This window comes from Hylobates moloch, unplaced genomic scaffold (assembly GCF_009828535.3).
Source record: "Hylobates moloch isolate HMO894 unplaced genomic scaffold, HMol_V3 SCAFFOLD_5, whole genome shotgun sequence".
Lineage (NCBI taxonomy): Eukaryota > Metazoa > Chordata > Mammalia > Primates > Hylobatidae > Hylobates > Hylobates moloch.
Genome location: NW_026652280.1, coordinates 101,099,622 through 101,127,606, shown reverse-complemented (window position 1 = coordinate 101,127,606; position 27,985 = coordinate 101,099,622). Strand labels below are relative to the sequence as shown.

The 27,985-nt window shown below is 44.9% G+C and overlaps 1 protein-coding gene across 10 annotated transcripts; it reads right to left on the bottom strand.

Annotated features, from left to right (window-relative positions):
* Window positions 1-96: 96 nt before the first annotated feature.
* TPM3 (tropomyosin 3) lies at window positions 97-27,927 on the bottom strand. 10 transcript variants are annotated; one of them, XM_032154494.2, is made up of 9 exons: window positions 27,287-27,624; window positions 20,452-20,585; window positions 17,450-17,567; window positions 17,274-17,344; window positions 15,775-15,850; window positions 15,006-15,068; window positions 14,757-14,826; window positions 13,665-13,743; window positions 97-1,452 (listed from the first exon to the last, which is right to left on the bottom strand). In XM_032154494.2, the coding sequence occupies exons 1-9, from the start codon at window positions 27,416-27,418 to the stop codon at window positions 1,449-1,451; spliced, it is 747 nt and encodes a 248-aa protein (XP_032010385.1). In that variant the 5' UTR covers window positions 27,419-27,624; the 3' UTR covers window positions 97-1,448. The 10 variants fall into 10 exon arrangements, with proteins under 10 accessions (XP_032010385.1, XP_032010382.1, XP_032010387.1 ...); XM_032154491.2 differs by lacking the exon at window positions 15,775-15,850 and adding an exon at window positions 16,390-16,465 and having other exon boundaries at window positions 27,287-27,622; XM_058439252.1 differs by lacking the exons at window positions 97-1,452; window positions 15,775-15,850; window positions 27,287-27,624 and adding exons at window positions 1,463-2,788; window positions 16,390-16,465; window positions 27,908-27,927.
* Window positions 27,928-27,985: the final 58 nt, after the last annotated feature.

Here is a 27,985-nt window from a genome sequence, read left to right as displayed (position 1 = left end):
CCACCCACAAAGATGCTATTTTAAACCCAAACCTCATAGCTTCTATGGAGAAAGCACATTTAGTTTTAATAAATAAAAGTCAAATAAGTCTGAGGGTTGGAGGGACTGGTTCTTTATTTCAAAAAGACACTTGTCAATATTCAGTATCAAAACAGTTGCACTATTGATTTCTCTTTCTCCCAATCGGCCCCAAAGAGACCACATAAAAGGAGAGTACATTTTAAGCCAATAAGCTGCAGGATGTACACCTAACAGACCTCGTAGAAACCTTACCAGAAAGTGGGGACTGGGTAGGGAAAGAAACTTTAAAAGATCAACAAACTGCCAGCCCACGGACTGCAGAGGCTGTCACAGTCAGATGGGGTGGCCAGGGTGCCACAAACCCAAAGAAGCATAGTTTCAAAATAATATAAAATTTAAAAAGTTTTGTACATAAGCTATTCAAGATTTCTCCAGCACTGACTGATACAAAGCACAATGAGATGGCACTTCTAGAGACAGCAGCTTCAAACCCAGAAAAGGGTAATGAGATGAGTTTCACATGGCTAAATCAGTGGCAAAAACACAATCTTCTTTCTTTCTTTCAAGGAGGCAGGAAAGCAATTAAGTGGTCACCTCAACATAAGGGAGACATGATCCATTCTGTAAGCAGTTGGGGGTAGAGATGGGACAAAATTTTGGTCTCAGAGGTCTTACTATCTTAATTTGGTCACTTCTAATGAAAAAATTAAAAATAGAAATAACATTATCCAAAGATATCTTAAAGCTGAAAACTTGAACAGCACATTTTTTGTTTTTGTTGTTGTTTGGCTAACTCCTCCTGGAATCACCTTTCTGGTTTAGCTAGTACTTTGAACAGAGCAATGAGGTTTCCCATAGTGGAGTCTCCCTGGGCTCTGTTTGGCTCTCAGTAAGGCAGGCCTATCTATACCTTTTCCTCTCCTCTATGAAGAGGGGAATATGCATTAAGGTGAAAAGTCACCTTCCAAAAGCGAGAAAGGGATTCGATTGCTGCTTCAGGGCTGTAGAATTATTTGGAATGTTTTACAAATGGTTGCTACAAAACAACAAAAAAGGTAATTACAAAATGTGTACATCACAACATGCTTTTTAAAGACATTATGCATTGTGCTCACATTCCCTTAAATGTTGTTTCCAAAGGTGCTCAGCCTCTAGCCCAGCTGGATTCTCTGGGAAGAGGCAGAGACAGTTTGGCGAAAAAGACACAGGGAAGGAGGGGGTGGCGAAAGGAGAAAGCAGCCTTCCAGTTAAAGATCAGCCCTCAGTTAAAGGTCAGCTTCCGGCAGGCTGGCCTCAGGCGGAGTCTGGGTCAGAGGGAGGAGCAGCAGCAGGGTGGGACTGGGGCGTTCTACATCTCATTCAGGTCAAGCAGGGTCTGGTCCAGCATCCTTTGTGTACAGAGGTGCTCCTCTTTGGTGCATTTCAGTTTATCTAATGGGGGTAAAGGAGAGAAGTTACAAAAACTAGAAGTAAATGTCAAGGTCTACCCGCTCTTTGAGACTTGCTCCTGTTGCAGAGAAGCGGCAGACTAATAAAGCAGCTGCTTTCTCAGCCACAGAAGTGAGCTATTACATCACCTGGTTTTGTAGGGCCTTTGGCTTGCCTACTGAAGTTGTAGGTGTTGCTGTACTTCCTGGGTGAGGGAGTTAGGGCCCTTATCAGCCATTTCCTCTCCCTCCCACATCCAACCAACACTTTAAGCTTTTAGTCAATGAAAGAGCAAGCCTTAAGCATCAGCCATCCACTTTTCTAGGTTTTGCCCACATAATAATACCCTCTTGAAATGGCTCACTGGAGTTTGAACATTGCAAACAATAGAAACATCAGAATCTCAGATTATAAAGAGCACAGGAAGATCCTCATGCACTACATGTTTTTTCGAAAAAGTAGAGGCCAAAGTAGTAACCGATGGGATAAATAAACGGGCGCCACAGTTAAGTCAAATAATCTCTAAAGAAAACAAAGCCAAGAATACTACTGAAACAAGTGGTTGTAAGCAAACCTTGAGATTGCTGCAGAGCTATTGAACAGAACTAGCTTGTGACAGTTACTTGAAATTAAACATAAAACCAGAAAAAGGAAGCAAAAGGGAAAATGTCAGAAAGAAAATCAGCAGCTGAACATTAAGGAGAATCTAATCTGTCTAGCAAGCAAACCACTCTGACTGCTCTAAAGAGGTGACGAAAATACTCAAATCTTCAACTCAGAGAAGGTGATGGCAACACAGACCCATATTCATATCCCACAACTTTTCTTTCACTTCCCTTTTTTCCACCCAGTCAGAAGGACCCATCCCTGGGCCTGCAGATGAAGCAGTTACAACAACTTGTCAAGTCAGTCCTTTTATTGTTAAAAACATCCATGCAAGGGAACATATCCTATAGTCAGTGCACAAGTGAAAGAGCAGCAAATAAGGGTGGAAAACAAAATTCTCCCAAGTTTTCTCACTATAATCTCTCAGGCCCCTTCCCTTCTTCACCGATAATCTCTTCTAAAGGGACAGAAACTTCACAATGGTCAACTTCACAATGATGTTAGGAAATCAACATTCTAACTGCCCCAATTAAAATGCAATTTGCTCAGGGCAAAATAATAACTTTTAAAAAGACAATCAGCTTTTTGTTGGGGTCCAGGTCAGTGGTGTGAGCAGTAAGCTCAGTTTAATGGGCATCATTGAGCCCTGCCCATCAGTCACACAGATCATGCAGCGTTAGCTTCAGCTCATTAGAAAGCAGGCGGTTTCGCTCAAGTTGGCTGTAGAGACGCTCTGCAGCAGCAACGGAGAGGAGGGGAACACAAGAGAAGGAGAGGAAAAAGAGGAGGAGAAAGAGAAAAAGGGAAAGTTAGTAGAGTACCAGAAGTAAATTATGAGTCTTTCAACTAGCTGGTATATATAACATGCATCTGTAAGGCAGGGTGGATGCAAGGAGGATTCAGATAGAGGGTAATAAGAGTCAGTCAGTTGGTGGAAAGACCAACAGAGGAAATTCGGACTGACGAGTTGGCAGGACAACATTTTGAGGGAGAAAAAATACTTCCTTCACAATATTTATTCCCTGGGTTGAGAAACTGAAACAAGGGAAATGGCAAAGGAAGGAATATAGTTGGCTTCGAAGAAATGTGTTCACAATAATCAGGGTTTGAAAGGAACGAAAGTGAACAGCTGAACATTTTTCTGTGAAAGCATTCAAAACAGCATTATAAACAGTAGACTGGGATAAATATCCCCACACTCATTCACTCCTATACTTTCTTTTTTTTTCTTTTTTTTTTTTTGAGACGGAGTCTCGCTCCGCCACCCAGGTTGGAGTGCAGTGGCGCGATCTCGGCTCACTGCAAGCTCCGCCTCCCAGGTTCACGCCATTCTCCTGCCTCAGCCTCTCTGAGTAGCTGGGACTACAGACGCCCGCCACCATGCCTGGCTAATTTTTTGTATTTTTAGTAGAGACGGGGTTTCACTGTGGTCTCGATCTACTGACCTCGTGATCCGCCCACCTCGGCCTCCCAAAGTGCTGGGATTACAAGCGTGAGCCACCCCACCCGGCCATTCACTCCTATACTTTCTAATGCTTCCTGTTACAGATATTGTGTGATAGACCCATTTCAGTGGCCTAGCCAATAAATATTCAATTTCTTCTTCTTTAAAAGAACCCCAAACCTGTTAGAGTCAACAAATAGTGTGCCTAGTCCCAGGGAAGGCAAATTACTGGTATACGCTAATCAAGACTATCCTGTTGTTTTTCAGCCTCCCTTGCAGCTGGGGGTGATCATATGATCCAGTTTTAACCAATGAGATGTAGAAAGATAGTCTGCTGGGGGCTTCTGGGAAAACTTTAGCTTTCCCTCTTGCCTTCAACGTGGATGTGATGACTAGAGTTGCATATTTCAATCTTAAGAGAAAAGACCAAGAGAATCACGGAAAGCCCAGCTACAACAGGCCACAGTTGCTCGTGGCTAGATATATGTGATTAAAAAACAAATCCCATATTTATTTAAGCTACTAGTAAGTTATTTCCTTTTTTTTAACAAAGTCAGGCTAAAGGACGATTTAGCAAGCATTCCTGATACAAGCAGCTAAGTGCTCAAATCTAATAGGTTTATCTGGATTTTCTATTTGAAGCACACTTTAAAGAGATAGTGGGATATGGAAGATTCAAATCCATCTGACTAGCACAGGGATAATACAAGTTTGGGGACAGGAAAACCAAACTCTTCCTGGTATACTCCTAGTATCAACCTCTAAAATTCACAAATAAGTTTCTCCCTATATTTCACAGCCCATTTCAAAATGGTCTCAGGATCTCAATATGAAAAAGATATTTTTCTGTCCTGAAATCATCTGCATATGTGACCATTGCTCAGGCACCCTGCCTTCCAGGCTGAGGCTCTCCCCAGATTGACTGGGAAATTAGAGACCAGTATGGTCCCAGTAATACTTGCCACTTTATGTACACTATCAAAACAGAAAGCATATATGTATAAAAAGCCTGGGAGGGAATGACTAAAAATAATAGCTGTATTAAACAGCAGAATCAGGGTGACCCTTTAACTTGCACTTCCCATTAAACCAGTGGTTCTCAATAGGGGTGGTATTGTGCACTCTTCTCTCTGAGGGGAGATTTTGAGTACGTATGGGAGGTTTTGATATCACAATGACTAGAAGGCCCATACAGGTATCTGTTGGGCAGGGGACAGCAATACACAGGATTGTTCTGTACATCAACAGAACTGTCCTACTCTAAATGACAAACGTTCACCATTGACAAACACTATACAGGCTGAGAACCCAAATCTGAAAGTCCAAAATCCAAAATGCTCCAAAATCTGAAACTTTCTGAATGCCAACATGATGCTCAAAGAAAATGCTCATTGGAGGATTTTGGATTTTACATACACATACGGGTGTGTGTGTGTGTGTGTGTGTGTGTGTGTGTGGATTTTACATACACATACGGGTGTGTATGTGTGTGTGTGTGTGTGTGTGTGTGTGTGTTAGAGACAGGGTCTTACTATGTTGTCCAGGCTAGAGTGTGGTGACTATTCATAGGCCTAATCATAGTGCACAACAGCCCTGAACTCCTAGGGCTCAAGCAAACCTCTTGCTTCAGCCTCCTGAGTAGCAGGAACTATAGGTGTGCATCACCATGCCTGGTATAAATTTCTGATTTTTGAATTTGGGATGCTCAACTGGTAAGTATAATGCAAATATTAAAAAAAAAAAAAAAAAAAAGCAGCAAAAATCTGAAACACTTCTGGTCCTAAGCATTTTGAATAAGGAATACTCAAAACTGTACTAACAGTATATAAGCTTCATGAGGCCTGGGATTGGACCTGTCTTATTCACTGGGGCATCCTTGTCAAAATAACAGGTGTTGAAATTTGTGAACTAATCTCTCAAACTTCCTGTGATGTTACATTACATACAAATCTCGTGAACAGCCTGAACTTAGATAATACCTATAACCAAGTTAGTTTGTGTGATTCTCACTTGGGAAAGAAGGGATGTTATCAGGATCCTTTTTTTTTTTTTGAGTTTCACTCTTGTTGCCCAGGTTGGAGTGCAATGGTACGATTTTGGCTCACTGCAACCTCCGCCTCCCAGGTTCAAGCGATTCTCCTGCCTCAGCCTCCTGAGTAGCTGGGATTACAGGCACCCACCACCACGCCCAGGTAATTTTTGCATATTTTTTTTAGTAGAGATGGGGTTTCACCATGTTGGCCAGGATGGTCTTGAACTCCTGACCTCAAGTGATCTGCCCGCCTCCCAAAGTGCTGGGATTACAGGCATGAGCCACCGCACCCAGCCGCGTTATCAGGATCTTTATCCCTCAAAGCAGCCTGGTCAATGAGAGTTCTGTTCCATTTAGGGAAGAAATAAAGAGACAGAGAAGGAGTGGGAGCATTTTATTGCCTGACTAAATCACAGAACAGAGTTCCCTAGGAATTGCATGAGGTCAGAAAGACAAATGCAGCTGTTCTCTCACTTTGAACTTAGCTTCTAACTCTGCTATCTTTAGTTATTAAAAATTAAGACCAGTACTAGCTCCTTAAAGTTCTTGGTTCCCTGATAATAGCTAAAACAAAACAAACGAAAAGGCAAGGCAGAGAACCTATTTGGTCCAGTGTTCTTTTCAGCTATACCTAATTAAGAAACAACCCCATGGCCAGATGCAGTGGCTCAAGTCTGTAACCCCAGCACTTTGGAAGGCCGAAGTGGGCAGATCATGAGGTCAGGGGTTTGACATCAGCCTGACTAACATGTTGAAACCTAGTCTCTACTAAAACCACAAAAATTAGCCGGGCTTGGTGGCACGTGTCTGTAATCCCAGCTATTCAGGAGGCTGAGGCAGGAGGATCACTTAAACCCCAGAGGCGGAGCTTGCAGTGAGCCAAGATCACACCACTGCATTCCAGCCTGGACAACAGAGCAAGACTCCATCTCAAAAAATAAATAAATAAATAAAAAATAAAAAACACAAACCAACCCCATGGAGTTGGATAGTATTCAACCAATACCATGTGAAAGGAAGAGATTTGGTTGGGGCTAAGATAAAGCTGCCAAACAGAATAGGTCAGTTGCACCTATCAGATAACATGGGGTTACCACATCTTATTCCTCATCTCAATGATGGTAACAAGGAAGGGCAAAATGGGCCTGTGGTTCTTAGAAATTAAGAGGAGGGGGTAACATTAAGGGGACAAATGTTTTACTCTGATGCTTGACTTCACCCCAATACTAGCCCAGGCTCAAGTAACACAGGATGGCTTCTGCAAGGATATTAAGCCTTAAACAAAGGAATGAATTTAGCATTAGCACTAATTACATAGTACTTCATTGTTGACTTTGCTACCCCAGTTTGCTGGTCTCTATCCTTGCTCACACTAGTCATTACCACAGGGAAAACAGGAGATACAACAGATCAGAGATATAACACCTTACTTTTCTCCCAATCTCTCTCTTATTTCCTTCTTTTTCTCCTGCCTCAGCCTCTCTAGTAGTTGGGACTACAGGCATGCGCCACCACGCCCAGCTAATTTTTGTATTTTTAGTAGAGACGGGTTTTCACCACGTTGGCCAGGATGGTCTTGATCTCTTGACATTGTGATCCACCTGTCTTGGCTTTCCAAAGTGTTGGGATTACAGGCGTGAGCCACCATGCCCGGTCTACTTCCTTCCTTTCTAAGAAGGCTTTCTTCATGTCAAAGCCAACTTCTGCCCAGAATCTAAATATTTAGAAATGCATTGTCCAATACAATAGCCACTAGCCACATGTAGCTAAATTTAAATGAACTACGATGAAATACAATTAAATTTTAGCCCCTCAGCCACACTAGCCACATTTTGAGTGCTTGACTGCCACATGTGGCTAATGTACTAGACATCATTACCAAAAGTTCTGTTGGAAAGCACTGCTCTAAAGTAAACTACATTGCCTATATAATCTTCCTACCAATACACTCTTTTGCCCCGAAAATGACTCCTCCTCTTGATTTCTTAACACTCAAAATGTACCCTCAAATTACTAAAGTATCAATGCATGTCCCATTTTCAGTTATCTTTCTTCTTAGCCTCTCTGTTGAAAAACAACTAGAAGGCCGGGCGCGGTGGCTCACGCTTGTAATCCCCGCACTTTGGGAGGCCGAGCGGGTGGATCACGAGGTCAGGAGATCGAGACCATGATGAAACCCCGTCTCTACTAAAAATACAAAAAATTAGCCAGGCGTGGTGGCGGGCGCCTACTGTAGTCCCAGCTACTTGGAGAGGCTGAGGCAGGAGAATGGCGTGAACCTGGGAGGCGGAGCTTGCAGTGAGCCGAGATTGCGCCACTGCACTCCAGCCCGGGCGACAGAGCGAGACTCCGTCTCAAAAAAAAGAACAGAAAAACCACTAGAAAGCATCCAACCCGGAGCTTTTTAAAGAACTACTCAACCGTCTTCTTTCTCTCCAATCAGTTCCATTTGGCTCCTCCTCGTACATAACGTTTTCCTCACTGTTTATTTATTTATTTATTTATTTAGAGACAGAGTCTTGCTCTGTCACCCAGGCTGGAGTGTAGTGGCACGATCTCGGCTCACTACAAGCTCTGCCTCCTGGGTTCACGCCATTCTCCTGCCTCAGCCTCCCGAGTAGCTGGGACTACAGGTGCCTGCCACCACGCCCAGCTAATTTTTTGTATTTTTAGTAGAGACGGGTTTCACCGTGTTAGTGAGGATGGTCTCGATCTCCTGACCTCGTGATCCGCCCACCTCGGCCTCCCAAAGTGCTGGGATTACAGGAATGAGCCACCACGCCCGGCTTCTTTTTTTTATATTTGCAATTGTCCTTTATAGTTCTAATTTACCTCCATGGCATAAACTACCTGTACCCCATATGGATTCCCAACTCTCTTATGTCAACCTCTCTGCCTCAAGCCCTAGAATTTTGTTTTCACCCAGACACCTGCCAGATTGTCAGCTGTATCTTCCTTCCCTTCCCCCAGCTCCCCTAAACCAGGACAACATGATCTCCCTACATCTTTAACCCCACCATTTTCCTACTCTTTTTTGGGGGGGTCTCATTCTGTCACCCAGGATGGAGTGTAGCAGTGTGATCACAGCTTGCTGCAGCCTCAGACTCCTGGGCTCAGAGGATCCTCTGGCTTCGGCCCTACAAGTAGACGGGACTGCAGGCACGCACCACCATGTTTGGCTAAGTTTTTATAATATTTTGTAGAGACAGGGTCTCACTTTGTTGCCAGGCTGGTCTCGAACTAGTGGATTCAAGAAATCTTCTCACCTCAGCCTCCCAAAGTGCTGGGATTACAGGCATGAGCCACTGCACCCAGCTGATTTTCCTACTCTAAAAACCAGTCAACCTTGTCTTTCGTCCTCATATCAAGTGGCCAGGCCTTTCACAATACCTGTCTTTATTTAGCGCCATCTCTCCTGCCATTACTCTAGCTCAGACCCTGATTATTCTCTCCTAGAAAACTAAATTAACCTAACCCAATTTTTTCCAAAGTGTGGTGTATTCACTGCTACAGTTACTTTAATGTGATTAGGAAAAAACACTAACACATCAAACCTTTAATTGCAAAATAGAATTGTGTCAAGTAAGAATAAAATAAATCTGGAAATGAGTAGATCTGAAGAAAACAATGTAGGCAGCAGTGAATATGGAAAAAGCCATCAAAAATGGTAATGTAAATGGCTGAAATGTGAGAAACACCATGTTAGTGAATCACTTTGCTAATCTGCAAATTAGTTACCAAATTAACTCTTCTTATATGCTATTCAGATCACAACATATCCTGTTCAAAATCTCCAGTGGCATCCCCATTACCTCCCAAGTAAAATTAGAACTCCTCAGCCTCATTTTAAGACACAACCTGTTCCCTACTGTGTCTAAATCTACCTTTATAGCTATTGTGGCCTTCTCATCTCTATCAACACCTTTATTATTTTGTTTCTCTTTAAATGGAATGCTCAGGCCAGGTCCAATGGCTCACACTTGTAATCCCAACACTTTGGGAGGCTGAGGCGGATGGATCACTTGAGGTCAGGAGTTTGCGACCAGCCTGGCCAACATGCTGAAACCCTGTCCGTACTAAAAATACAAAAATCAGCTGGGCATGGTGGTGGATATCTGTAATCACAGCTCCTCGGGAAGCTGAGATAGGAGAATCGCTTAAACTCTGGAGACGGAGGTTGCAGTGAGCCATGATCTCACCACTGCACTCCATCCAGCCTGGGTGACAGAGCGAGACTCCGTATTAAAAAGAGAAAAATAATAATAAATGGAATGCTCAATATTCACTATCCCACAACCCAACTCTGCTTGTCAAAAATCCACTTTTGGAACCCAATAAAAATGAATATGCAAGTTTAACATGTTGGCTGGGCACAGTGGCTCATGCCTGTAATCCCATCACTTTGGGAGGCTGAGGTGGGTGGATTACTTGAGGTCAGGAGTTGCAGACCAGCCTGGCCAACATGGCGAAACCTCACCTCTACTAATAATACAAAAATTAGCTGGGTGTGGTGGCAGGTGCCGTAATCTCAGCTACTTGGGAGGCTGAGGTGGGAGAACTGCTTGAACCCAGGAGTCAGAGGTTGCAGTGAGCTGAGATCATGCCACTGAACTCCAGCCTAGGTGACAAGAGTCAAACTCCATCTCAAAAAAAAAAAAAGAAAAAAGAAAAAAGTTTTAACATGTTTATGAAGTACCTATTACATGCCTTCTTCCATGAGTTTTTCCAATTCATCCCTACTAGGATCAATCTCTTCCGCTCTACTCAATTCCCATAACACTATTATTTGTGGCATTCATCACACAGTATCTGTAGCTTTATGTATGTTTTCTCTCCTAGTAGATTCTAAGCAACTTGAGAGTAGGAATGGTGCCTCCATCTTTATTTCCGTCTCCATCTTAATATCCTATACCTAGAAGATACCAGGAAGTATCAGCTGAATAAATGAATCTGAACCTTAATCTCAAAGGCTACGCGGCAGTAAGAAATGGAATGGACAAAAAGAAACCTGAATTTGATATGACTTAAAGTTTTAGATTAAGGAAAACTTCCCTACCTGACTATATCTGTTTAAAAGAAGAGCAAAAGTGTTTTTAACAGATGGAATCTTGCTGTGTTGCCCAGGCTGGAGTACTGCAGTGGCTATTTACAGGTGCAATCCCACTACTGATCAGCACAGGAATTTTGACCTGCTCCATTTCTGACCTGGGCCAGTTCACCCCTTCTTAGGCAACCTTGTTTTTCTCCACTCCCAGGAGGTCACCATACTGTGCCAAATTTAGTGACAACATCTGACCTGCATAGCACACTACAGTGCAGAACTCCTGGGCTCAAGCAATCCTCCTGCCTCAGCCTCCCAAGGAGCTACAGGCACTACAGGCAAGTGCCATTGCACCCAGCTAAAAGAAAAGCAAATTTTAAATACATACCCTGCTGGGAAACTAAAGTACTAAGTGAACAACACTTATGTGCTTGGATTAGTATAATTCACAGCTATACTATTAAGAAATCTCTGCTGTGTAAATTGGAATGCAAATTCCTTTTTTTTTTTTCTTGAGATGGAGTCTCACTCTGTTGCCCAGGCTGGAATGCAGTGGTGCGATCTCCGCTCACTGCAACCTCCGCCTCCCAGGTGCAAGCGATTCTCCTGCCTCAGCCTCCCGAGTAGCTGGGATTACAGGCACCCACCACCATGCCCAGCTAATTTTTGTATTTTTAGTAGAGACAGGGTTTCACCATGTTGGCCGAGCTGGTCTCGAACTCATGACCTCAGGTGATCCACCTGCCCCGGCCTCCCAAAGTGCTGGGATTTACAGGCATGAGCCACCGCGCCCGGCCTGTAATGGGAATTTCTAAAATGTTGATATTTAATTCCAAAAAATTTTCCAAGGAAAATTTTACTAGCAGAAATTTATGTATGTAATAAATCATTAGCCTCATATGCACATTATTTGAAATATGCATGATTGGTCATTTTAGTTTTCCCAATAATAATTTATCAGTTGTCTTATATCCCACTAGTCACACACTAGCAGGCAAATGGTAGCAAGTCTCAAATATGTAAGAAAGGTTTAAAGAAGAAAAAGTAAAAAAACTGTTGAGAATTCTATCCATTGTGTATTTTTCTGTGACTGGGGTTGACATAATTAGTCAATCTTAGCAATAATATATTGGATTCACTGGGTGTTCTGAGGATGCACAATTTGAACCACGGGTAAAAGGGTACAGAATGTGTATTGAGAGTCACTTCAATGGCTTCTCAATGACACCACACCAAAGGAGGAATACCTGAAGAGAGAATGGAAACACTGCAGGCAGGATGATTTAAGAACCTGGAAATAAGGAATTTAATCTTGTTCAGCTTGAGGAGTATAACTAAAATTACTATCCTGAGTAACCTGTACTAAATCCATCATTCTGGTAGAATCAGATCAGCTGAGTTTAAATGTCAAGAAAAAATAGACACACACAAAAGTGGCTTTGATTATATAAGTCAGAGGAGGGGGAGCCTACAATAGCTTCCCCACATCACACCCCCAAGGCTCCTTCTTAGGGACAGCAGCAGCTTTGTCAATGACACAAATGCAGGGTGGCATGAGGTTTCCAGCAGCTTAACATTTTAATTTGGGGTGGGGGTGGAAGAAAATACATAAGTTGCTTTTTGCCCCCCATCCTAATGCCTTGGGGACCAGCCAGGCTGACCCAAATGGAATCCAGAGCGAGAGTGGGGCGTTGGGTTCCCCGAGGAGTAAAGGGGGCAGATCCAGAACAGAGCAGAAACGGTGATAATTATCTGTATGAAAAAGTAAGGATACTCTAGGTGAGAAGGACTAGCATCAATCTAGATAGCAAATTGGGAGAAAGGAAGAGGTGGCAGCAGGAATAATAAAAGAGAGCCAGACACTTCAGCCTGAGAAATGTGGCTTCTTTTCAGGGTTAGTGGGAAAGATACAAAGAGGCAGATTAGCATCAAGGATCAGGGATCCACAGCAAACAGATGAAGCCCCAACAACTCTTTTTGGTGCTGTTTATCACTTGGCTTGCTTCTGGGACTCAGCTCAATGCTTAGGTGAATTTGGTATTTCCCATCTTGGGTAGTAGTTCCCTGAACTTTAATATCAGGGAACCAATTAAACACACCCAGGAGGCCTGAATTTTGTTTTCATGTGTCAGGGCCCAAGTCACTGGCTCTGTGGGCCCTATTTCCTTAGTTGTATGGATTCTACCTCTAGCAGTATCCCTTCTGAGAAGACTAAATTTGAGAAGCAAATAGAAAAATCACAGTGTAATGAAGAAACTATGAATACAAAATATAAAAATTACAAGTCAGTCAGGGTTCTCCTTCTGATCCAAGATTAATTGCCTCCAGAGCTTTTTTTCTTAGTCTCGCTCTTTAACCCAGACTGGAGGGCAGTGGCATTATCTCGGCTCACTGCAACCTCCAACTCCTGGTTTCAAGCGATTCTCCTGCCTTAGCCTCCCGAGTAGCTGGGATTATAGACGTGCGCCACCAAGCCTGACTAATTTTTAAAATATTTTTTAGTAAACACAGGGTTTTGCCATGTTGGTCAGGCTGGTCTTGAACTCCTGGCCTCAAGTCATCCGCCCACCTCCGCCTCCCAAAGTGCTGGGATTACAGGTGTGAGCCACTATGCCCGGCCTTTAATTTTTTTTTTTTTTTTTTTGAGATGGGGTCTCACTCTGTCGCCCAGGCTGGAGTGCAGTGGCGTGATCTTGGCTCACTGTAACCTCTGCCTCCTAGGTTCAAGCGATTCTCCTGGCTCAGCCTCCTGAGTAGCTGGGATTACAGGTGCACTGCTACCATGCCTAATTTCTGTATTTTTAGTAGAGACGAGGTTTCACCATGTTGGCCAGGCTGGTCTCCAACTCCTGACTTCACGTAATCCACCTGCCTCGGCCTCCCGATGTGCTGGGATTACAGGCGTGAGCCACCGCGCCCGGCCATGCCTCCAAAGCTTTTGCCAAACAAATAACCAGCACCAATGTTTCAAAGATAAGGGTGGAGATTCTAGTTTCCAAAGGATAAAACCAAAGCACACCACTATGCATAGCTTGTACCCCCATCCACCCACAAGCCAAGATCCCAGCCCCACTCTGCTGTCAGATAGTTACATAGAGGTCATGTCATTGAGGGCGTGGTCCAGCTCCTCGCTAATGGCCTTGTACTTCAGTTTCTGGGCATAGAGCTCATCTGGACAGGCACAGGAACCACAGGGAGGAATGAGGGGACAGAGTGAAAGGTTTCAGAAGCAGATGAAGAGAGGGTATCATTAGAAATTAGGAAAGTGTGACTGTGGATCTAATACCACAGTTAGGAAAATATCTGTTCTGGCAACCATGACTGGACATTTTCAGATCTACTCTCTCCTATTACCAACTTCCTTTCTTGATACTCCCAATCGACTGCAGCAAGGGCTGAGAACCTGGGCACAGTCAGAACTAGAAATTCCTATTACCAAAAGCACTCAAGAGGATACCACTCCCATCCAGGTACCCAATTCCTAGCAGTGATAACACTTAATTGAACAAAAATAGCAAAGGGAGAGAGTATACATCTATATTCAGACACTTCTCTGCCTACAAAATGTGAACCCTATCAGTGGCCCCTCTGCTCCACAGGCTGCCCCTGCAACTCTGCCAAGAGAGTGTACCAAAAGAGCACACATCAGAGTTCTCAAAGAGTACGTTCCCTTGTCAGGGTGGATGGCAGATACCAACTTGCAGGGACAGAAAGTATTTAGAAAGCTCCTGACACTGGTCAGTGTTCAGATATGGTTATTCCACAACTTCACTTATTGGATAAATACGCCACAACTTGAATGGCGAAAAGAACTGTGGAAAGTAGCCATGAAATGACATGCATCTTGCCCTTCTGAAATCATGGCTTCCATTTAAACCCACAGACTAAAGGTTTAAGACTAATAGATTGGAGGTAAATGCAGCCATTATCATTCTCCTCAAAGGGAAGGGTACAAATTGCAGACTATTTGGTAAAATCTTCTTAAAGGAAAAGATTAAATTTAAAAAAACAATTCTAGGGTTTGACTCACTTTGCCTAGCTGTGGCATAGGACAGTGTACATGATATTAATACATGCCAAGTCACTACCAACGTCCTTTGGTGCACAGAAAAAGAGATTAATGGCTAATGGGCAAAGTCTTCCTCTATATTTCTCTATTTCAATCCCTACTCCAGGTTCCATACCTTCCAAGTCATCAATTGTCTTTTCCAGCTTGGCTACCGATCTCTCAGCAAACTCAGCACGGGTCTCTGCCTGGGGGAAATATGAAATTAGTCAGAACCAGAGATGAAGACAAAGAAGAATAATCTCTATTTCTTCCACCTTCTACTTCTGGACCTTTCAGAACCCAAACCAGCCAGTCTAAGTCCACATTAATGCCTTATATACCTCTAAATGTTTTGGATCCTGCCCTATAAATCCCCTCAGCTCACCTCCTTGAGTTTATCAGTAAGAATCTTGATTTCTTCCTCATATTTGTCTTCTTTTTGAGAGTACTGTAAGATAAGTAGATTAAAAATTTCAGAGTAGAAATTAGTCACACAGGCAATACCCCCCTCCCTACACTTAAGGACTCTTACATTGAATATCCTCTTGGACTAAATGTGCTGCATGGTCCAAGAGTAAGAGCAAGGCCTGGCTCTGGACAATAGGTCCTTGAAATCCAGAAATCTATGTCTTTAGAGCCATGAGATCCTCAGGTTAAAATTCTCCATGACTTTTTAAGATGGATCTAAGCTTTGATATTATTCAGATCAACCCAAGGAGGTGTTTTTCCTTTCCCCTGCTTAATGAGCAAGAGTAGCAGCACCCCAAGGTCACATGACTGAAACAGACCCACATGATGGCAAAGTGAAGTCATCTGTCTTGATTGCTCATTAGGTCTCAGAGCTGATTCTGTCTGTTGCCCCCATCTGTCTGCTAGAAAGCTTGTTAGGGCCCCTGATTATTGCTTTTCAGCACAGCAGTAGCAGCCTAAGGAGCACATGACTCCAGTAACCTGAGACCATGAAGTTATCTTAATTAAAGCAATCAAAGTGCACAGCAAGTAGCATTAAACCCAGAATCTGAATACATGGTAAGGAGGTAGGAAGAGGACATGCCTCACTGGATTATATATGGAATGCATGTCTCCAGTCTTTCAACAAGGGCAGGGCTGGGCCCAGGCCCCAAAGCCTGTCACTTTCACAAACCAGCCCCTACCTTCTCCGCCTGAGCCTCAAGAGACTTGAGGTTGTTGGTGACATTCTTCAGCTCCTCCTCCAGCTCAGAACACTTACTGTGAATATTTTAAATACCACAGGAGAGGAAAAGGGAAAAGGAAGAGAATAAAAAAAGGGAGAGAGACACACAGACGTGAATTGAACCTATATGTAGAGAGAGTTGGAAGGCATACTGGGGAAGAGATGTTCCCAAGTAACCTGAGCAAGCATCAACCCTCCTCCCTCTACCATAGAACGTATCAGGAGCTAGACCTTCCTGGGCTCAAAATGTTTGAATACTAATAAAGCAGTTGAGAGAAATCCACTACCAGGAACAAGTCATAACTGCTACCTGGGGTGGAGGTGGGAACAAATGCCCAACCCAAACAGTCCCCCAAATCACCCAAAGGAAGGAGACCCTGTGGAGAGGCAGTGAAGCAACTAGGAAAGAAGAGATGAAAGATGCCAAGTAAGTGGAAAAGAATGGAGCATTCCATGAAGAGATGAGACAGCACTCAACAAAATCAAGTGGAGGGGAGGCAGCTGCAAAACAAAAACAAAACAAAACAAAACCACACCATATATATAACCTTGCTGTGGGCTTAACGGTTAGTACCTTTTCTTCAGCAGCACTCAGACACTTCAGGTTCTGGTCCATCAGTCTAATCTGCTCATCCATCTCTCGGCAACGGCTGTTAGTGATAGTCACGGGGATGGCACAAGCCAGGTTGTGGGGAGGGAGTAAGGTCAAAAAGGAACACAGCAAGAAAACAAGCAGCAAAACAAACAAACAAACAAATTCAAAAAATGGGAAGAGACCACCACCATGGTCATGATATGTTATGTCTGGCAGACGGGAATGTAAGAGGGAAGCACAAAAACATATACATTCAGCACTGACTTTGTTAATCAAGGCCCAGAAGGTACACCGATGGGAGAGCAGTTACTATCTACTGTTGCCCTAAGGTTCCCCAGCAGATTGGCAAAGTGGCAAAAACAGACACCAGATTTTTTTTTTAAATGTATTTGTTTTAGGGACAGGGTCTCCCTATGACGCCCAGGCTGGCCTCCAACTCCTGGGTTCAAGCAACCCTCCTGCCTTGGCATACTAAGTAGCTAGGAATACAGGTGTGAGCCACCACACCCAGCCAGACACTAGATCTTAAATCAGGATAGCCACTTTGATGTCTTCCACCCCAGGTGGAAGGACCCAGTAGGATCTTCCAGTTAACTGCTCACCATGTATTAGTCCTTATTTGCTCTCAATTTGTAAACCCTACCAACAAAAAGTAAGAAAGCCTCTTTTGTCACTTGTCACTAGTCAGGAGAATAAGGAAGCCTAAAACCATTCTTGGGCCTAAAAAAGCACTGTAGATGACTCCCATTTCCTAGGCCCTGTTTAACAAGGTTGAAGGAATGCTAATTTATTCATATTAGTGCCCAAGCCAAAGGGGAAGGGACAAATTGGTAATGATAAGATTTGAGGAGCTAGATACTCACGACTCTGCCAGCTCAGCTCGTTCCTCTGTGCGTTCCAGGTCTCCTTCAATAATCACCAACTTACGAGCCACCTACAGGAAAAGATCCCAGTATAGCTTAGTGAAGCAAAGGAGCCATTTACCTCATTATTCTTTGTAAAAGGCTGATATGAGAGGGACGAACAGAAGGTCATTTACCTCTTCATACTTCCTATCTGCCTCTTCTGCAATGTGCTTAGCTTCTTTGAGTTGGATTTCTTGGAGTTCCATCTTTTCTTCATCTTTTAAGGCCCGGTTTTCAATAACCTTCATACCTCTGCCACAAATAGGACAAAAACAATACTGACACCCTGAGGAGTGTGTGGTCAGCTCCACTCCAACGGTCTCAGAACTGTACTTTTAAAAGCCCATTCCTCTCTGTCTGCCCCTCAAATGGAAATTCCATGTTACTACTCCCACACCTTAGTTTAATTATTTCATTTAAAATTTTTTGTTATGGCTGGGCGCAGTGGCTCACGCCTATAATCCCAGCACTTTGGGAGGCTGAGGTGGGCAGATCACCTGAGGTCGGGAGTTCAAGACCAGCCTGACCAACATGGAGAAACCCTGTCTCTACTAAAAATACAAAATTAGCTGGGCGTGGTGACGCATGCCTGTAATCCCAGCTACTTAGGACGCTCAGGCAGGAGAATCACTTGAACTCAGGAGGTAGAGGTTGCGGTGAGCCGAGATCGAGCCATTGCACTCCAGCCTGCGCAGTAAGAGCGAAACTCCGTCTCAAAAAAAAAAACAAAAACAAAAAACTTTTTGTTATAAAGATAATACATCCTGGCCAAGCGCAGTGGCTCACGCCTGTAATCCCAGTACTTTGAGAGGTCAAGGCAGGTGGATCACTTGAGGTCAGGAGTTCGAGACCAGCCTGGCCAACGTGGTGAAACCCTGTCCCTACCAAAAATACAAAAATTAGCCCGGCGTGCTGGCAAGCACCTGTAATCCCATCTACTGAGGCAAGATAATCACTTGAACCCGGGAGGCAGAGGTTGCAGTGAGCCAAGATCGCACTGCTGCATTCCAGCCTGGGCGACAGAGTGAGACACCATCTCCCCCACTGCCCCAAAAAAAACTTATTAAGAAATTAAATATTAAAATATTAAATAAAAATATGGATATATGCGGCTGGGCACGGTGGCTCACACCTGTAATCCCAGCACTTTGGGACGCCGAAACCGGCAGATCACCTGAGGTCAGGAGTTTGAGACCAGTCTGGTCAACATGGCAAAACCCTGTCTCTACTAGAAATACAAAAATTAGTCAGGCGTGGTGGCAGGCGCCTGTAATCCCAGCTACTTGGAGGAAGCTGAAGCATAAGAATCGCTTGAACCCGGGAGGTGAAGGTTGCAGTGAGCTGAGATTGCGCCACTGCACTCCAGCCTGGGGGATACAGTGAGACTCTGTCTCAAAAAAAATATACATATTATTTAAATATATACATATACACAAAAAAAATCCCATCCCAACTTCCCCAAAGTAATAATACACTAGACGGTTCTGCAACTTGTTTTCCACACTCTTTTTTTCCCCCCCGGTATTTAGCATGCAGCTATCCTCACTTACTTTTTTTTTTTTTTTTTTTAAACAAAACAAATAAAAAGGGAGGCTCATTGCAACCTCCACCTCTTGGGTTCCAGTGATTCTCGTGCCTTAGCCTCCTGAGTAGCTGGGATTACAGGCGCACCCCACCATGCCCGGCTAATTTTTGTACTTTTAGCAGAGACTGGATTTTGCTGTGTTGGCTGGGGTGGTCTTAAACTCCTGGCCTCAAGTGATCGTCCACCTCAGGCTCCCAAAGTGTTGGGATTACAAGTGTGAGCCACTGCGCCCGGCCCTCACTTTCTATAATTTGCATGCTACTCTAATAGTATACACATAGCTGCCTCTTTCATTTTCACAGCTGCACAGTAGTAACGTACCCTTAGCAGGGCACTATTTATTCTGAAAACCCTTAGTTGTCAAGCACCTCTGTTCTAGTTTAACTCACATGTGGCAAGGAGACAACTGGCTATTTTCAAAAAGATGAGTTATGATTTGGTTCAAGGGCCATGGTTCTCAACCCTAGGAACACATTAAAATTAGCTGGGGAAGGCCGGGCACAGTGGCTCACACCTGTAATCCCAGCACGTTGGGAGGCTGAGGCAGGAGGATCACAAAGGCAGGAGGTCAAGACCATCCTGGCTAACATGGTGAAACGGTCTCTACTAAAAATACAAAAAATTAGCCGGGCATGGTGGCGGGCACCTGTAGTCCCAGCTACTTGGGAGACCGAGGCAGGAGAATGTCGTGAACCCGGGAGGCAGAGCTTGCAGTGAGCCAAGATTGCGCCACTGCACTCCAGCCTGGGCTACAGAGCGAGACTCTGTCTCAAAAAAAAAAAATTTAGCTGGAGAACTTTAAAAACATCAATGCCCAGACCCCTCTTGCAACTGATTCTAATGGAACTGGGATGAGATCTAAGCATCCATAGTTTTAAATTCCCCAGTGATTTCCCCCCTCACCCCTACCTATGATTCTAATAATGCAACCAGCGTTGAGAAGGCTTACTAAAAACAGATTGCCAGGCCCCACATCCAAAGTTTCTGATTCAGCAGATCAGCATAGGAGCTGAGAATGTGAATTTTTACCAAGTTCCCAAGTATTGCTGATGCTGCTGGTCTGAGACCTTACTTAGAGAACCTCTGTTTTAGAGAAATTAATCTCACAAATAGAAGCTTATGATCCAGAAAGTAGAAGTCATACCGGTGATCCCATTTTAAGGATCATTAGGCCAATTTGTAAGGAAATATCAATTACAAAAGGGTCACAACATCTAAGTTACCCTTACTGTCTTCAAGGAGACAGAATATGCAGAATAGAAAGGAGATCCTGTGTGATGGAGTTAGTATTTTATTTTTATTGATTGATTGACACAGGGTCTTGCTTTGTCACCCAGGAGTGCAGTGGCGCAATCACAGCTCACTGTAGCCCCAACTTCCTGGGCTTGAGCCACCCTCCTGCCTCAGCGTCCCAAAGTGCTGGGATTACAGGCATGAGCCATCACACGCAGCCAGAATTGCTATTTAGAAAACAGGTCTATAAGGAAATCTTGATCAGAACTATTATGAACTTCTTTTAAAATCCACACTCCATCAGGCTTCCCTACACACCTCTCACTCTCATCAGCAGCTTTTTCCGCCTCTTCCAGCTTTTGCAGGGCAGTGGCCAGGCGCTCCTGAGCACGGTCCAGCTCTTCTTCAACCAGCTGGATCCTACGATTCAAGGAGGCCACCTCAGCCTCAGCCTGCATTTGAAGGAAAGAATGGACAAGGGAAGCAGAGGCATGGTGAAAAGAAGAAATAACTATGACATTAAGATCAGGGTTGACTACCATGAAAAAGCCAGAGTCTCACAGGTTAGAACTTGTCTTAGCTCAGCTGTTAAAAGATCTAGCAGACATAACTTTATATATATATATATTTCCTCCCTTTCCCATCAACGAACTCCCATATGTTCCACAGGAAGAGTGTTTTAAAACTCAGTTCCTTGCCCAGCCCAGTGAGTTAGTACCACCCACTTCCTGGACTCAGTTCAAATTCCTCAACACACTGGAGTCAGAAAAGAAAGTCAATGAAGGGTTCCTTCTGCCTGAGCTCTGGCTTGGAGGCATGTCTCATCCTCAGTAACCTTTTAAGTGTCTCATAAAGCAGAAAAAAAAAAAAAATAAGAAAGGTTTCTTAAAGAGGGTATCCTGACTGGGTGTGATGGCTCACGCCTGTAATCCCAGCACTCTGGGAGGCTGGGGCAGGCAGATCATGAGGTCAGGAATTCGAGACCAGCCTGGCCAATATGGTGAAACCCTGTCTTTAATAAAAAACACAAAAATTAGCCAGGTGTGGTGACGTGTGCCTCTAGTCCCAGCTACTCCGGGAGGCTGAGGCAGAAGAATCCCTTGAACCCAGGAGGCGGAGGTTGTAGTGAGCTGAGATCACGCCACTACACTCCAGCCTGGGCAACACGGTGAAACTCCATTTCAAAAAAAAAAAAAAAGAGGCAATCCTGGATTACCTATTAATTGCTGCTTAACTCAAACTGTCATTCCTATGATCACTTTACCCTAATACATCAGAAGAATAACTAGCCAAGGGAATGTCTTCCAGAATACCTTCCAGACTGGAAAGCAAAAGAATGGAACATTGTTGGGATGCCTACTCACCAGCCCTTCAACTTGTGCCCCCATACTCCTTTTTTAAGTTAGCTACAAGGAGCTGCTTCTGGCTAAAATTATCTGCTTTCATAGCTTTACAAAAAAGAAAGAACATTTCCACCACACCCACTACCATTCCTCCAAATTTGTGAATTATCTCCTTTCTATTCCTCCAGCCATCCCCTTAGCTTCACCTTCTAATATAGCTTATGACAATCGACCCCCTGGCCTCCATCTCACAATGAAGTATAGGCTAGAGTCCAAGTAAACCCATCCTGGATGGGCTTTCCCTAAGAAACAAGGAAAGAAGGAGGCGGCCTGCAGGTGAACGGAGAAATTCTAATGGTAGGAAAACCTCTTTCCATGACTGCCTCCCCACTACCTTTACTGGTGGGAGGTACCCTGACTGCAACAATATACAAGATTTTAATATGCCCTGCACACCACCCAGTTCAGATGCTTATCCAAGTGCCTGGTAAACACGATCTCTCTTCTATAGCCCAGATTGTGCCTGAATTCTATTGCCCCGATTTCTTCCTGGCAGGCAGGAGTTGGGGCAGCTATAGAAACAGCCTGGGCCACTAGCTCCGATGAGGAAGAATATAGACCCAAAGACTCCTTTTTAACCATCAGGACTGGCACAAAAACTTCCACATACAAACATGAAAGGTTGAAGAGACTAGGAAGGGAAGCAGAGGGCTGGGGCTACAATCTAGCCACCAGGCAAAGAAAATCGAGAAGTCAACATAAGGTGAAATTATTAAGAAACCATTTGTGCCTCTAACTACGCTATTCAAAACACCACAAAGACAAGTATTCTCTGCTTCTGCCTCTTCCAGAAAAATAGATGTCCTCTGTAACAACACACATTTCTCCTCACAAACCCAACAAGGCCACGAGTCAAGAGCAAGTCAGGCTATCAGGCAAGACCTAGGAGACACTGCTAGTAAAATGACTTACCCCCCTTAGACGAAAAATACAACTAGATTTAGAGGAAGCTCATGAAATGTAAGACATCATCCAGCTCACCAGTAGTTACCCAAACTGGAGTAGAAGATAACAGGCTATGGGGTGGGGGTGTACAGTTGCCATGACAGCAAGCTGGCTCAGGCAGTTTCTCCCACAAATCAGCATTTACAATAGAATTCTTAGCAACGCTGAAAAGGGAGAGGGGGGAAACACATCTTGGTGCCCTCCTAAGAGCATGCACACATGAACAAGCCTGTATCAAAAGCAGAACCCGAGATGGGAGTCCTAGAAAAAGCTTCAGAGACCCCCTCGGGGGTGGAGTGGTAGGGAATGGGACCTTGCCTTTCTCTTTTCTCCCAGCACAGAGGATCAGTTCTCTTTACAATGAAACAAAAGCCTGCAGAATCAAGATCTCATACTTTGTTTAAAGGAACAAGGAAGACAAGCTGACTTTTCCCTCATGAGTCTATGCATAGTGCCTGTCCCTTTCAGGTCAAATAATACCAAGGGGTACCAAGAGATTGAACAGGCCTACTTTTTGCAGACCAGGCTACCTGTGGCCCTGGGAGACGTTAAGCTCTGCACTTTCCTAATCATCTTAGGTTTTAGCATGCCCATCCAGATGTGGTTTTGGTATTTCAGCTGACCTATCTCTGCCAGTGAGAAGGATATACAGTACTCTGTCGTCCTTCCCTTCAAGTAATAATAGGATTCTCCACTGCCCAGGAAGCAAAGATCCTGGGTGAGGGATTGGGGAAAGAGTACAATGCAGCAGCAACTCAGTCACATTACAAGATGGCTGACAACAGCTTCGGCTATCCTCCACTCCAAAGAGATTTCCCAAATATGTCAACCCCTCCAGGCAAGAAACTGACACTGTGATGGTACTCTCAGGCAGAACAGGGCCAAGGACAGAAGGGGATTAGCCTAAATCTGGCTTTCTGCCACACTGGGGTTTCTCTTATTAGATAAAAGCCACAGATGAAATTCAAATGAAAGAGTATTAGAAAGTTAGGCTTGAGCCCTGTAAGTAAAGGACTATTTGAGTTCACTGTGCTCACAAATGCATTACCCAGGGAGATACCGTGTCCTTGGGGAATTTAAACTTCACCAAAGGGGAGGCAAGTTGGAAGGGGGCAGAGCTAGCTGCCCCACAGTAAACAAAGGTGGAGCCTAAGCAGGGGTAAAGGGCTATCTGCCTCTCCCCTGTGTGTGTGTGTTCTACTACTGGGGAAAGAGAAAGGAAAGCAAAGCAACCAAAGAAAGGTGGTAAAGCCTGTTGCTCAGTCCACCAGGCCCATGAATAGAAGAGAACCACACAACAGTCAAGCATTCTAACCTCTCTAGAGACTAGGAATTTAGGATTAAGGCCAGAATCAAAGCCCACTCCCTCGGTAGTACTCTTAAGGTTTTTATCATTAATTTTTTTTCTTTTTGAGGCAGAGGTAGTGTGCTGACCTTACAATCCTGCAGTTGACCCCTCACTCCCCCAGTGCCAATACTCGCCCAGGCTGGAGTACGGTGGCATGATCCAATCCCGGTTCACTGCCACCTCCGCCTCCAGGGTTGTGCCTCAGCCTCCCAAGTAGCTGGGATTACAGGCATGCGCCACCATGCCCAGCTAATTTTTTGTATTTTTAGTAGAAATGGGGTTTCATCAGATCCACAGGTGGACCTCAGATCCACCCGCCTTGGCCTCCCAAAGGGCTGGGATTACAGGTGTGAGCCACCGCACCCAGCCTCTTAAAAATTAAAAAGAGAAAAATATCAGGGACAATTAGGAGAGAGGTATTAAAAACAGATAAGGTGAACTGTACATTTATAAATGGTTACAATGGTAAATTTTATATGTATTTTTACCATCACTACCACAAAAAAAAAAGAGATAAGGAAAAAGACTGCATTTAAACATTATGTTGCCATCTGTTTCCATTTAGACAGAAGTACAAAGGAAATGCAGAACTGAAAGTAAATTTGACAAGGTGCTACATTATAAAAGACCAATTTCCAGGCCAAGAGCAGAAAAGAAAGATGGATCCTAGAACACCAGTGTCTCAGTTTTAGACTCATCTAGCTTCCCAACAAGGGTGGCTTGGATGTTCACACAAAGTAACCAGGAAAATAATTAAGTGACAATCCTACTAACAGCATGAGATACCATCAGAGGGTGCAGAGTTTCCAGCTCCAGAGGAGGGAGGAGTCTGCAAAACCCACATTCCAGAATGCCTTAAGAGGATAACAGGTAGCCCGAGCAACCCCCCTCCCTTCCCACAGGTGTCTCCTCCTCAGTAGGGGTTCAAAGTTCAGCAGAGCAGAAAGTCAAAAGACTAAGCTTCTTCAGGCTGGGGAGTAGAAGAAATTATTTCATCAATATTTAACTATTACCCTACTTCCCCATTCTGAGGACTTCCTCACTAGACCTCAGCTCAATAAGCAAATTTGGCAGGCTCTGAGTGAAGAGTAGCTTAAGAAACATCACCCCAGGACGGGCGCAGTGGCTCATGCCTGTAATCTCAGCACTTTGGGAGGCTGAGACAGGCAGATCACTTGAGGTCAGGAGTTTGAAACCAGCCTGGCCAACATGGTGAAACCCCATCTCTACTTAAAAAAAAAAAAAAAAAAAATTAGCTGGGTGTGGTGGTGGATGCCTGTAATCCCAGCTACTAGGGAGGCTAAGGCAGGAGAATCACTTGAGCCTGGGAGGTGGAGGTTGCAGTGAGCAGAGATCATGCAACTGCATTCCAGGCTGGGCTACAGAGCAAGTCTCCATCTTAAAAAAAAAAAAAAAAAAAAAAAGAAGGGGGATGGGAGGCAGGAATCACCCACCTTAGAACTACTCCTAGAATGTCCATATTTAAATACTGAGCCTAAGATTCTGCAGCTCAACATATGGCCAGTTCCTCTCTGTCTTCCCCTTTAAAGCTATCTGGTCTCCAGAACAAAGAAGAGAAAGTGCCACTGGCCATAAAAAGTCACCCAGTCAGTCCATCTCATTTGCACAGATAATGAGAAGTTGTTGGCAAACTGAACAGAGGAAAAAAATCTACTTAGAAAAAGGTGACTGAGGAAGACAACAAGCTCCCATCCCAGCATCTCCATGCCCACTTATAAAAATAAATGAGTATTCCAACAATCTTTAAGTATTTAACCTGGAGGGCAGCTGTCCCCCAATTACCATCCTTTTCTGAAATCCACCCCTCTCCCTCCCAAAAACATTCTCAGTTATTTCCCAGAGGAGCAGCCAAAAACAGAAACAAAAACAAAAACTTACCAAGGCAAAGAACAAAGAACAAACCACGAGCACTTTCACTGGATCTTAAATTTTAACAAGTTACTTTACTCTCTCAAGATCCTCCAAAACAAAGTCTCAACTCCTATCAGCTCCATCTATTAGACTGCACCCTAGACCTTGGAAAATCTTATGGCTTACACTAAAACTAATCAGCCACTTTTAAACAGAAAGACGTTTAAAGAAATCACTAGAATAGGCTGGGCACGGTGGATCACACCTATAATCCCAGCACTTTGGGAGGCAGAGGTGGGTGGATCACTTGAGGTCAGGAGTTCGAGACCAGCCTGGTCAACATGGCAAAACCCCGTCTCTACTAAAAATACAAAAACTTAGCCGGACGTGGTGGCGGGCACCTGTAATCCCAGCTACTCAGGAGGCTGAGGCAGGAGAATCACTTGAACCCGGGAGACAGAGGTTGCAATGAGCCGAGATCATGCCATTGCACTCCAGCCTGAGCGACAGAGTGAGACTCTGTCTCAAAAAAAAAGAAAGAAATCACTAGAATCACCGTTCATTCCACCAACATTTTATGTTCCCACTTTCAGTTGAACAAATATTCCACTAGAGTCACCTAGAATTCATTATTATCTCCACCAAATTGCCCAAGTCAATCAGAAACCTTGAGATTGGCACGCCATCTGATTCTCTGCCACACACTCGCTTATCAGCTCTGCTCGGAAGAAATGTTCTTAACCAGTTCAGCTTGCACTGATCACACTTCAGCAATAAAGGCCTGAATCTGGCACAAGTTCCTGCCTTCCAGGTCACTGTGGGTAGGGCCAGGCAAGTTTGGTTGGCTCCTACACTTGCACTAACGTTGAGAGAAGTACTATCCCCTCCCCTGCCGTTTCACGTAGATTCAGAGAGTGGGTGTAGCAGCTTCAAGAGCACCCCGTAAGAGGAAAGGGCCCCTGGCCAGAGGATGAGAGGCGGTCCTGTGGCCTCGAGCTCCTCCAGGGAGGGAGGGCACCGCGCTTCCTCTCAGCCAACTGCTGCCTCATTTCCTGAGCAGGAGAAGGGAGCGGAAAAGCTGCCAGCAGGCAGGCCGGGGTCTTTCCAGCGGTTCCCACCCCACAACCCTCACCATTTCACAGAAGGTTCAGTACTGCCCCTCCCCGAACAGAGAAGCACCCACCCACTCTTACCCCTTGGGCAGGAAACCTCAAGCCAGAGCAAAGTTCTCCCACCCTCAATGGGGAAGTGGGGGAGGGAGAAGCCGCTGAGCCCCTCCCCCGGCCGCGCCCGGATCGGAGGCATTGAATGAATGAGGTGGAGAAAAAAAGAGGAGGAAAGCCACACCCCAAACCCCGTAAGGCTCAATTTCTTCAAAGGTCAAGTCTGCTCGCCCGAGCACTGTTTCCCCCTCGTCCGCTTGCTGTCCTACTGGAGCTGAGCCCCACCCATCCTCCGGATCCCAACTTCATCTCCGAGCCCGCCGGCCTTCAGAGGACCGTGCTCCAAGGCAAAAGGGACCTTATTCCGCTTGCCGGATACTCCAGCGCCTGCCCCTCCCTCATGAGCCTCACCATCTCCGTACCTGTTCCCGGGCCCGCCTTTCTCCCTCAACTTCTCGCTGGAGGCGCTCAGCTCGCTCCTCTGCATCATCTGCCTGCTGCTGCAGAACCTGGATCTTCCGCTTCACCGCCTCGATGGTGGTGATCCCAGCCATGGTGCCCACCCAGCTACTGCTCGCGCTCCGGTTCCTGCCTCCTCCGCTCGGCGTTGCAGCCTCCTCTTACCCTTATTTCCGCCTGCTACGCCCTGAAATACCGGAACTCACCAACCCGCCCGGATGTGACGTCCCTCTGCTGCGCCCTCCCACCGCCAGGCAGGCGGGAAGGCAGTCCACTGGAGGGAGAGCCGCGGCAGGGAGTGGATCTTCTCAGTTGCCGTGAGCTACCGCTCACGGCCTTACCTTGGGCCAGTAAACTGGGACGGGGTTGGGACGAGGGAGTGTTACCATGGTAACTGGGCGGCGCTTCGTGCCCTAGCCTCTCCCGCCAGGCTGGCTGCCCACAATGGTTGGCCCCTTTGCAGGTAGTCGGCTGACCTTACACTCCCGCAGTTGACCCCTCACTTCCCCAGTGCCGATACCCGTCACCGCTCAATGTATTTGCTCCACAATATAAACATCCTACAAGTCTCTGCTTCCACTCACCCCACGACAAACTCCAAAACCAAGTTCTAAGAAAAGTCTAAAAGACCTTCTGGGCCTCAGGTTCAAAAGAGCCCCACT